This window comes from Nerophis ophidion, linkage group LG03 (genome assembly GCF_033978795.1).
Source record: "Nerophis ophidion isolate RoL-2023_Sa linkage group LG03, RoL_Noph_v1.0, whole genome shotgun sequence".
Classification (NCBI taxonomy): domain Eukaryota; kingdom Metazoa; phylum Chordata; class Actinopteri; order Syngnathiformes; family Syngnathidae; genus Nerophis; species Nerophis ophidion.
In genome coordinates, this window is record NC_084613.1 from 5,827,077 (window position 1) to 5,839,423 (window position 12,347).

General features: G+C 41.6%; 1 protein-coding gene across 2 annotated transcripts in view; it reads right to left on the reverse strand.

The window, feature by feature from the left end:
* Positions 1–3,714: 3,714 nt before the first annotated feature.
* The window catches only part of cdk19 (cyclin dependent kinase 19), an 85,490-nt gene continuing 76,857 nt past the window's right edge, over positions 3,715–12,347 (reverse strand). Inside the window, exons 11-12 of one of the 2 annotated variants that reach the window (XM_061894107.1) lie at positions 9,404–9,646; positions 3,715–5,257 (exon numbers count right to left, since the gene is read on the reverse strand). In XM_061894107.1, the coding sequence (XP_061750091.1) occupies positions 5,129–5,257; positions 9,404–9,646 (372 nt within the window). In that variant the 3' untranslated portion in view covers positions 3,715–5,128. The remainder of the gene's footprint in view (positions 5,258–9,403; positions 9,647–12,347) is intronic. The other variant, XM_061894105.1, reaches the window with a different exon arrangement.

The following is a 12,347-nucleotide window of genomic DNA, read 5'->3' on the forward strand; positions in this document are numbered from 1 at the left end:
TTGGCACGTGTCGCAGCCATGAAATTCTAAGTTAATTATTATTTGCACATAAAAAAAATAAAGTTTATGAGTTTGAACATCAAATATGTTGTCTTTGTAGCATATTCAACTGAATATGCAAATTTGCAAATCATTGTATTCCGTTTATATTTACATCGAACACAATTTCCCAACTCATATGGAAACCGGGTTTGTACAAATATTTTTTTCCTTCAAATATAGTGCCTGGAATATAGGGCACTTTAGTACAGTAGAAGTGTTAAGGACTCCACAATCCACTTTTGTTTTTCCCACAATGCAGTCCCAACCAAACCCGGGTTAGACCTTGGGGCAGGACGGCTCTTTTAGGCCCACAAGCTTTTGTTTTGAAAATCACATTCAGTGCATTTTGTTGTGAGTCAAAGGTAGAAAATGCACAAAACACACACACAGCTGCTCTCACAATAATGATGATGCTCATGATAGTACTTTAATGTACAAACCCCGTTTCCATATGAGTTGGGAAATTGTGTTCGATGTAAATATAAACAGAATACAATGATTTGCAAATCCTTTTCAACCCATATTCAGTTGAATATGCTACAAAGACAACATATTTGATGTTCAAACTCATAAACTTTATTTTTTATTGCAAATAATAATTAACTTAGAATTTCATGGCTGCAACACGTGCCAAAGTAGTTGGGAAAGGGCATGTTCACCACTGTGTTACATCACCTTTTCTTTTAACAACACTCAATAAACGTTTGGGAACTGAGGAAACTAATTGTTGAAGCTTTGAAAGTGGAATTCTTTCCCATTCTTGTTTTATGTAGAGCTTCAGTCCTTCAACATCGTATTTTACGCTTCATAATGCGCCACACATTTTCCATGGGAGACAGGTCTGGACTGCAGGCGGGCCAGGAAAGTACCCGCACTCTTTTACTACGAAACCACACTGTTGTAACACTTGTCTTGCTGAAATAAGCAGGGGCGTCCATGATAACGTTGCTTGGATGACAACATATGTTGCTCCAAAACCTGTATGGACCTTTCAGCATTAATGGTGCCTTCACAGATGTGTAAGTTACCCATGCCTTGGGCACTAATACACCCCCATACCATCACACATGCTGGCTTTTACACTTTGCGCCTATAACAATCCGGATAGCTATTTTCCTCTTCGTTCCGGAGGACACCACGTCCACAGTTTCCAAATATAATTTGAAATGTGGACTCGTCAGACCACATAACACTTTTCCACTTTGCAACAGTCCATCATAGATGATCTCAGGCCTAGTGAAGCCGGCGGTGTTTCTGGGTGTTGTTGATAAATGGCTTTTGCTTTGCATAGTAGAGTTTTAACTTGCACTTACAGATGTAGCGACCGGCTGTAGTTACTGACAGTGGTTTTATGAAGTGTTCCTGAGCCCATGTGGTGATATCCTTTACACACTGATGTCGGTTTTTGATGGTCCTTAATATCATCGCTTACGTGCAGTGATTTCTCCAGATTCTCTGAACCTTTTGATGATTTTACGGGCCGTAGATGGTAAAATCCCTAAATTCCTTGCAATAGCTCGTTGAGAAATGTTGTTCTAAAACTGTTCGACAATTTGCTCACAAAGTGATGACCCTCACCCCATCCTTGTTTGTGAATTACTTAGCATTCCATGGAAGCTGCTTTTATACCCAATCATGGCACCCACCTGTTCCCAATTAGCCTGCACACCTGTGGGATGTTCCATATAAGTATTTGATGAGCATTTTTTCAACTTTATCAGTATTTATTGCCACCTTTCCCAACTTCTTTGTCACGTGTTGCTGGCATCAAATTCTAAAGTTAATGATTATTTGCTAAGAACATCAAATATGTTGTCTTTGTAGCATATTCAACTGAATATGGGTTGAAAATTATTTGCAAATCATTGTATTCTGTTTATATTTACATCAAACGCAATTTCCCAACTCATATGGAAACGGGGTTAGTACATGACAGTCTCATAAAGCACACAAACAGGGGGATGGAGTGGGCGGGGCTTACCGTTAGCTGCCGTGTACGTTTAAGCGCACATTTTGGTTGCGAGTTGACTTCCCCCGTTTTGTGTTTCCCTGCACTTTTGCTCATGTTCTCCTCCTGCAAATATTTTTAGGACTTAAAAAGTACATCTCGTTTGCATGTGAGTCAAGTCTACTCGCAATATTTACAACAGCATCCACCTGAAATGATGCCGGCAACTACAAGGAAGGAGAGCAGGTGTATGCACAGTCCTGCTCAAAAGTGTACGTACACCTGTAAAGAAGATGATGTCATAGCTGTCTTGACTTTCCAATCATTTCTTCATGTTTTTGTGATGTAGTGATTGGAGCACATACTTGTTGCTCACAAAAAACATTCATGAAGTTTTCTTCTTTGATGAATCTATTACTGAAAAATGTGAGCAATTAAAAGTATACGTACAGCAATGTTCATATTTGCTTACATGTCCCTTTGGCAAGTTTACCTGCAATAAGGCGCTTTTGGTAGCCATCCACAAGCTTCTGTTTACATTTTTCACCACAAAATTGCTGCAGTTCAGCTAAATATGTTGCTTTTTTGACATGGACTTGTTTCTTCAGCATTGTCCACACCTTTAAGTCAGGACAGAACTCTCCTCCAGAAGGTCTTATCTTTGTCCATGTTGATGTCAGATGAAACAAAAATGGAGCAGTTTGACCACAATACCCAGCATTATGTTTGGAGGAGAAAAGGTGAGGCCTTTAATCCCAGGAACACCATCCTAACGTCAAGCGGGTCTAACACAATACTATGAAAGTTCAATCCATAAGGCGCTTTTGGTAGCCATCCACAAGCTTCTGCCTACATTTTTCACCACAAAAATGCTGCAGTTCAGCTAAATGTGTTGCTTTTCTGACATGGACTTGTTTCTTCAGCATTGTCCACACCTTTAAGTCAGGACAGAACTTTCCTCCAGAAGGTCTTATTTTTGTCAATGTTGATGTCAGATAAAACAAAAATGAAGCTGTTTGGACACTATACCCAGCATTATGTTTGGAGGAGAAAAGGTGAGGCCTTTAATCCCAGGAACACCATGCCTACCGTCAAGCGGGTCTAACATAATACTGTGAAAGTTCAATCCATAAGGCGCTTTTGGTAGCCATCCACAAGCTTCTGCTTACATTTTTCACCACAAAATTGCTGTAGTTCAGCTAAATGTGTTGCTTTTCTGACATGGACTTGTTTCTTCAGCATTGTCCACACTTTTTAACTCAGGACTTTGGGAAGGCCGTTCTAAAACTTTCATTCTAGCCTGATTTAGCCATTCCTTTACCACTTTTGATGTGTGTTTGGGGTCATTGTCCTGTTGGAACAAGACCCAACCTCCGGGCTGATGATTTAGGTAGGTTGTCCTGAAGAATTTGGAGGTAATCCTCATTTTTTCATTGTCCCGTTTAAAGCAGCAGTTCCATTGGCAGCAAAACCGGCCCATAGCATAATAGTACCACCACCATGCTTGACAGTAGGAATAGTGTTCCTGGGTTTAAAAGCCTCACCTTTTCTCCTCCAAACATATACAGTGGGGCCAAAAAAGTATTTAGTCAGCCAGCGATTGTGCAAGTTCTCCCACTTCAAAGGATGACAGAGGTCTGTAATTTTCATCATAGGTACACTTCAACTGTGAGAGACAGAATGTGGGAAAAAAAATCCAGGAATTCACATTGTAGGAATTTTAAAGGATTAATTTGTGGAAAATAAGTATTTGGTCAACCAGTCAAAGGAGGTTTTGGCTCAAAATCTCACGATACATGGCCCCGTTCATTCTTTCCTTAACACGGATCAGTCGTCCTGTCCCCTTAGCAGAAAAACAGCCCAGAAGCATGATGTTTCCACCCCCATGCTTCACAGTAGGTATGGTGTTCTTGGGATGCAACTCCGTATTCTTCTTCCTCCAAACACGACGAGTTGAGTTTATACCAAAAAAAGTTCTATTTTGATTTCATCTGACCACATGACATTCTTCCATGTGCTCTCTGGCAAACTTCAGACATGCACTGGCTTAAGCAGGGGGACACGTCTGGCACTGCAGGATTTTATTCCAGTTGTCGGTGTAGTGTGTTACTGATGGTAACCTTTGTTACTTTGGTCCCAGCTTTCTGCAGGTCATTCACCAGGTCCCGCCGGCGTGGTTCTGGGATTTTTGCTCACCGTTCTCATGATCAATTTGACCCCACGGGATGAGATCTTGCGTGGAGCCCCAGATCGAGGGAGATTATCAGTGGTCTTGTATGTCTTCCGTTTTCTGATAATTGCTCCCACAGTTGATTTTTTTCACACCAAGCTGCTTGCCTATTGTAGATTCCCTCTTCCCAGTCTGGTGCAGGTCTACAATTCTTTTCCTGGTGTCCTTTGACAGCTCTTGGCCATAGTGGAGTTTGGAGTCTGACTGTTGGAGGCTGTGGACAGGTGTCTTTTATACAGATAACGAGTTCAAACAGGTGCCGTTAATACAGGTAACGAGTGGAGGACAGAAGAGCTTCTTAAAGAAGAAGTTACAGGTCTGTGAGAGCCAGAGATCTTCCTTGTTTGAAGTGACCAAATACTTATTTTCCACAAATAAATTATTTAAAATTCCTACAATGTGAATCCCTGGATTTTTTTCTTCACATTCTGTCTCTCACAGTTGAAGTGTACCTATGATGAAAATTACAGACCTCTTTCATCCTTTGAAGTGGGAGAACTTGCACAATCGCTGGCTGACTAAACACTTTTTTGCCCCCACTGTACTTGTGATTGCTCACATTTTCAGTAAAGCCCTAATAAATTCATAAAAGAAGCAAAATTCATGAATGTTTTTTGTGAGCAACAAGTATGTGCTCCAATCACTAGATCACAAAAAAAATAAGAAACGACTGGAAAGTCAAGACAGCCATGACATCATCTTCTTTACAGGTGTACGTACACTTTTGACCAGGACTGTATAAGTTGTGTCCATGGCGTCACATGAAAACCTGCGTTCAACGTTCTGCGTTCTCTTGGCGCCTTTGAGCACACGGCGCTGCAACGATGGCGTCCGAGAAGGTCGGGACAGAAAAGCCTTTGGACCTTCCGGGACCTTTGCCCCCGCCGCCCTCTGCTGGTTCAGGAGTGTCAGTAGCGATGGTGGGTCTGGTGAGAATACTGCGAGCTCTGCTGGGAGGAGGACGTGTATCCCATGGTGCTCTGAGGCTGAGTGGAACCTTGGATACTGCTTTGGTAGCCCAGCCGGGTAGTGGAGTGCTGACGGAGAAAGGTGGGAGGAGAACAACAACGTTTTAGACAACCGGATCAGTCTTTTCGAGACGCTGCTCGCCAAACGTTATTTCAGGTGACATTTCAGGAAGATTAACCTTAACCGAAAATTAACTATCATTCTTTCCTAAGCGATTCAATCATTAGGGCTGTGCAATTTACCTGTCAGGTTCAAACACCAATGGCATATATTAACCAAGACAAGAAGCAAGGAATCAGACGGAGACAGGATTCAATTTAGCTCACGAGGAGGCTGCACACTCAGCTACAGCCTCCCACCAAGCTCTGAAGGCAATCCCAAAACAGTGCTCCTTTATTTGGGCATTTTCTGATTACATTACACAGCTGCTCCTAAGGGGAGGTGGTCATAAACTGCTGTTGCACTCAGTCATAAACAATTTTCTGATTACATTACACAGCTGCTCCTAAGGGGAGGTGGTCATAAACAGCTGTTGCACTCAGTCATAAACAATTTTCTGATTACATTACACAGCTGCTCCTAAGGGGAGGTGGTCATAAACAGCTGTTGCACTCCGTCATAAACTATTTTCTGATTACATTACACAGCTGCTCCTAAGGGGAGGTGGTCACAAACAGCTGTTGCACTCAGTCATAAACAATTTTCTGATTACAACAGTTAGCGTCAACTGATGCAAATGAAAAGACTATATTTGGGAACAAATTGCTACAATTTGTATTTTTATCTTATTTGTATTTTATCCCTAGTTTTGTATTTAGTACCTACTAAAATAATGGTAAATAAAATACAAGTATGTACTTGTATTTTTCTTAAAGGAACCATAAATCATGCAGCATTTATCCATCCATCCATTTTCCTGCCGCTTATTCACTTTGGAGTTCGCGGGGGGGCGCTGGTGCCTATCTCAGCTACAAACGGGCGGAAGGCGGTTTACACCCTGGACAAGTTGCCACCTCATCGCAGGCATTTAATGTGATGTAAATAAAGGTTTTTATTACAAACCCCGTTTCCATATGAGTTGGGAAATTGTGTTGGATGTAAATAGAAACAGAATACAATGATTTGCAAATTTGCATATTCAGTTGAATATGCTACAAAGACAACATATTTGATGTTCAAACTCATAAACTTTATTTTTTTGTGTGCAAATAATCATAGACTTAGGGTGAATTTAGGGATTTTACCATCTACGGTCCGTAAAATCATCAAAAGGTTCAGAGAATCTGGAGAAATCACTGCACGTAAGCGATGATATTACAGACCTTTGATCCCTCAGGCGGTACTGCATCAAAAACCGACATCGGTGTGTAAAGGATATCACCACATGGGCTCAGGAACACTTCATAAAACCACTGTCAGTAACTACAGTTGGTCGCTACATCTGTAAGTGCAAGTTAAAACTCTGCTATGCAAAACGAAAGCCATTTATCAACAACACCCAGAAACACCGCCGGCTTCGCTAGGCCTGAGATCATCTATGATGGACTGATGCAAAGTGGAAAAGTGTTCTGTGGTCTGACGAGTCCACATTTCAAATTATATTTGGAAACTGTGCACGTGGTGTCCTCCGGAACAAAGACGGAAATAACCATCCGGATTGTTATAGGCGCAAAGTTGAAAAGCCAGCATGTGTGATGGTATGGGGGTGTATTAGTGCCCAAGGCATGGGTAACTTACACATCTATGAAGGCACCATTAATGCTGGAAGGTCCATACAGGTTTTGGAGCAACATATGTTGTCATCCAAGCAACGTTATCATGGACGCCCCTGTTTATTTCAGCAAGACAAGTGTTACAACAGCGTGGTTTCATAGTAAAAGAGTGCGGGTACTTTCCTGGCCCGCCTGCAGTCCAGACTTGTCTCCCATGGAAAATGTGTGGCTTATTATGAAGCGTAAAATAGGACAGCGGAGACCCCGGACTGTTGAAGGACTGAAGCTCTACATAAAACAAGAACGGGAAAGAATTCCACTTTCAAAGCTTCAACAATTAGTTTCCTCAGTTCCCAAACGTTTATTGAGTGTTGTTAAAAGAAAAGGTGATGTAACACAGTGGTGAACATGCCCTTTCCCAACTACTTTGTCATGTGTTGCAGCCATGAAATTCTAAGTTAATTATTATTTGCTAAAAATACTAATGTTTATCAGTTTGAACATCAAATATGTTGTCTTTGTAGCATATTCAACTGAATATGGGTTGAAAAGGATTTACAAATCATTGTATTCTGTTTATATTTACATCTAACACAATTTCCCAACTCATATGGAAACGGGGTTTGTAAACATTGATTGATTGTCCCGATACCAATACTTTGGTACCGGTACCAGGGAAGTTTTGCATGAATTTGATCAGCCCACTGGTGACAAAAGGTTTCGACTGATGAGAAGTCAATAGTGGTGAGTGTGAGGGTGGCACAGGATCAATAAAGAGGACAAAGTAGGACATCGCCACTGACAGCAAACGCCGGCCATTTCCAAAACTAATGTCAAGTATCAAAGAAGAGAAGAATTAGTGATTATTACATTTTAACAGAAGTGTAGATAGAACATGTTCAAACAGAAAACAGTGTGACACCTACCCTTTATATCCGTATTTCTTAACCATATTATTATTGGTTTATTTGGTACTGTATTTTATTGTATGATACAGTAACTACTTGGTATCGGATCCATACCTAAATGTGTGGTATCATCCAAAACTAATGTCAAGTATCAAAGAAGAGAAGAATAAGTGATTATTACATTTTAACAGAAGTGTAGATAGAACATGTTCAAACAGAAAATCAAATAGTGGATTAATAATACATTTTTACAGTTTGTCCTTTATAAAATAATAGGAGTATAAATGACACAATATGTTACTGCGGACTAGTTAGGAGTCTTTGTTTGTTTACTTACTACTAAAAGACAAGTTGTCTAGTATGTTCAACATTTCATTTAAGGACTAAATTACAATAATAAACATATGTTTCATGTACACTAACATTTTTTTGTTACACTAAAGACAATAATGACATTTTTGTGGTCCCCCTTATTTAGTAAAGTATAGAAAGTATCAAAATAGATTTTGGTATTGGTATGGGGACAAACACCTCACCGTGTTCTAATTTATGTATTTAGATTTAGAAACATTTCATGTGTACTTATGTTGTTCTGCTTGTGTGTGTGTGTGTGGATTCCTTTCGAGGCGGGGTTTGAAGCATGATACTGATAAAGCATCTTTACCGGGGTCCACTATTTGAGAAGAAGTGGCATGTAGTCACCTCTAGTCGGTGCTCAGTGCCCACTCATCTTCATCAACACTCATATTAACTAGATCCACTATGGACTGGACTCTCACACTATTATGTTAGATCCACTATGGACTGGACTCTCACTATTATGTTAGATCCACTATGGACTGGACTAACACTATTATGTTACATCCACTATGGACTGGACTCTCACACTATTATGTTAGATCCACTATGGACTGGACTCTCACTCTATTATGTTAGATCCACTATGGACTGGACTCACACTATTATGTTAGATCCACTATGGACTGGACTCTCACACTATTATGTTAAATCCACAATGGACTGGACTCTCACACTATTATGTTAGATCTACTATGGACTGGACTCTCACACTATTATGTTAGATCCACTATGGACTGGACTCTCACACTATTATGTTAGATCCACTATGGACTGGACTCTCACACCTATATGTTAGATCCACTATGGACTGGACTCTCACACTATTATGTTAGATCCACTATGGACTGGACTCTCACACTTATATGTTAGATCCACTATGGACTGGACTCTCACTATTATGTTAGATCCACTATGGACTGGACTCTCGCACTATTATGTTAGATCCACTATGGACTGGACTCTCACTATTATGTTAGATCCACTATGGACTGGAATCTCATATGTACGGAGACATCCTGGATGAAAACCAACATTTTTCATCCAACCTGATAGAGGGAAAGATGAATGCCACAATGTCCAGAGACATCCTGGATGAAACCAACATTTGTCATGTTCAAGGCAAGAGGAACAGAGAGTACCTCATATTTTGACGCGGAAATTTATGTTTAAAAAGGCGAATTTCCGCATTTTGGCCAACACTTCACCAATTAGACGTGCATCGAGTGTGACTCACCTGGTACTCTGACTGGTGCACCCCGGTGCCTGAGGAGGTACCAGAGGGCCCGATGCGAGCTTTTTTATTCTGGGGCCCCTGGTCTTGTCCGTGCTGTAACCCCCCAGCGGTGTTGGCTCCTGCGGTGCCATTGGTCTGGGTGGAGGTCTGCTGAGATGTGGCCTGCTGGACTGCCGCTTGTTGCTGGTTTTGGTTCTGGTTCTGGTTCTGGCCTGCGGTCTGCTGGTGCTGCTGCGTCTGGTTCTGCAACAACCGGCACCGTTATTGCCCTGACTTCAATAAATAAACAAATAAATAAAGACACACATTTTTTTAGTTTCTTGGCAAAATAAACAATAAATACTGTTCTGGGTTTTTTAAAAGCCACATTTCTCAGTTTAGTGTTTCAATATTGTTGTCTTATATTTTCACATTTTTTTTATTTGATAGAATTGAATTAATTATGGCAGATTGAGCGGCAAAGACACAACAAACCCCCTTCTTGTCTCTCATGGACACACACACCTGTTGTTGTTGACTCTGGACGAGCGACGGCATGACAACAAGACCGTGGAACAGAGACACACTGCAGGCTTACACACACACATGCATCCACAAAAAATATCCGCCACACACACTTTCCCCAACGCCTATGACGCGAATCTCTTAGGGGTGATGGACCGCTGGGCAGCGCCTGAAGAGCTGCAACCTGCCACCGTGGCCGCCCACTCCCGCCCCCTCTGTTGCAAGTCTGGAGATGTATGTTGTAATATGGATATGTGTGCTTTGCTACGGGGGTTTTTTTCCCCACTCTGGATTGTATTTTTTTACTCATCCTTCCCCAACGTTTACCTTTTTCCCATCTTTTACGGGGCGCCTTGTGGCGACCCATCAGCGTTCCTGTTTGTTTGTCTAGTCTTCAACGGGTTTGTGCAGAGAACAAAGTTTCATTGTACTTGTGCAATGACAATAAAGACCTACCTACCTACCAACCAACCAACCTACCTACCTACCAACCTACCTACTAACCTACCAACCAACCTACCAACCTACCTACCTACCAACCTACCAACCTACCTACTAACCTACCAACCAACCTACCTACCAACTAACCTACCAACCAACCAACCTACCTACCTACCTACCTACCAAGCAACCTACCTACCTACCTACCTACCTACCAACCAACCAACCAACCAACCAACCAACCAACCAACCAACCAACCAACCAACCAACCTACCTACCTACCTACCTACCTACCTACCTACCTACCTACCTACCTACCTACCTACCTACCTACCTACCTACCTACCTACCTACCAACCTACCTACCTACCTACCTACCTACCTACCTACCTACCTACCTACCTACCAACCAACCAACCAACCAACCAACCAACCAACCAACCAACCTACCTACCTACCTACCTACCTACCTACCTACCTACCTACCAACCAACCTATCTACCTACCTACTAACCTACCAACCTACCTACCTACCAACTAACCTACCAACCTACCAACAAACTTACCTACCTACCTACCTACCAACCAACTTACCTACTAACCTACCAACTAACCTACCAACCTACCAACCAACTTACCTACCTACCTACCTACCTACCAACCAACCAACCAACCAACCTACCTACCTACCTACCTACCTACCTACCTACCTACCTACCAACCAACCAACCAACCTACGTACCTACCTACCTACCAACCTACCTACCTACCTACCAACCTACCTACCTACCTACCTACCTACCTACCTACCTACCAACCTAACAACCTACCTACCAACCAACCTACCTACCTACCTACCAACCAACCAACCAACCAACCAACCAACCTACGTACCTACCTACCAACCAACCAACCAACCAACCAACCAACCAACCAACCAACCAACCTACCTACCAACCTACCAACCAACCTACCTACCTACCTACCAACCAACCAACCTACCTACCTACCTACCTACCTACCTACCAACCAACCAACCTACCTACCTACCAACCCTTAGCTTCATTTCATGCGAGACACCTCCATCTGTGTTAATAAGAGCTGGGTCGGTGTCCTATTCCTTTGAGTAGGGCTCGATCCCACTGTGTGAAGACACAACAACTAGAAGTTAGGAGTGCCTCGCTGTTGTTGTTTGTGTCTTTCAGCCAGCCACAGACCAAGGGCGGACTTCCAGTACCTCAACCATGAATTGATGAACGTGGACCCGACTTGAACAAGTTGAAAAACTTATTGGGGTGTTACCATTTACTGGTCAATTGTACGGAATATGTACTGAACTGTGCAATCTACTAATAAAAGTTTCAATCAATCAATCAATCAAAACGCAGACAAAGCAGAGACAGGGCGAACTTACAGGGCTCTGCACATTTCCATTCTGAATAAACACGTATTCCCTCTCCAGACTCCCTTTAGAAGCAGCCTCAGTGATGAAAACTAGGGAACTCCTGTATAAAACGGGGAGCACGGGGGCTGTACCTCAGAGTGTGCAGAGCCATACGCTTCTCCTCATGAGCAAAATTGTAATCTGTCTCTGCTTGATTCCTTACTTCTTGTATTGTGTTTTGTTTAATAGATAGTTCGGAGCTTAAACCTGACATATACAGCATATATATTTATGTATATATGTATATATATATATATACCTCTTCTCACTCCGGCGCTTACCAAATCATGCGGTAAATTTAGGCCTGCGCTTATAAATTTGAGTGTGATGTAAGGATACCATCATGAAAGCACATTTAATTAAAAAAAGGTTATCATGGTCTTACTTTTACTTATAAATGAAGTCCATGCGCAGCTCAAGGAAATACGGTATATATATATATATATATATATATATATATATATATATATATATATATATATATATATATATATATATATATATATAGATATATATATATATGTTCGTTTTTTTCTTAACGTGTGGTATCCACT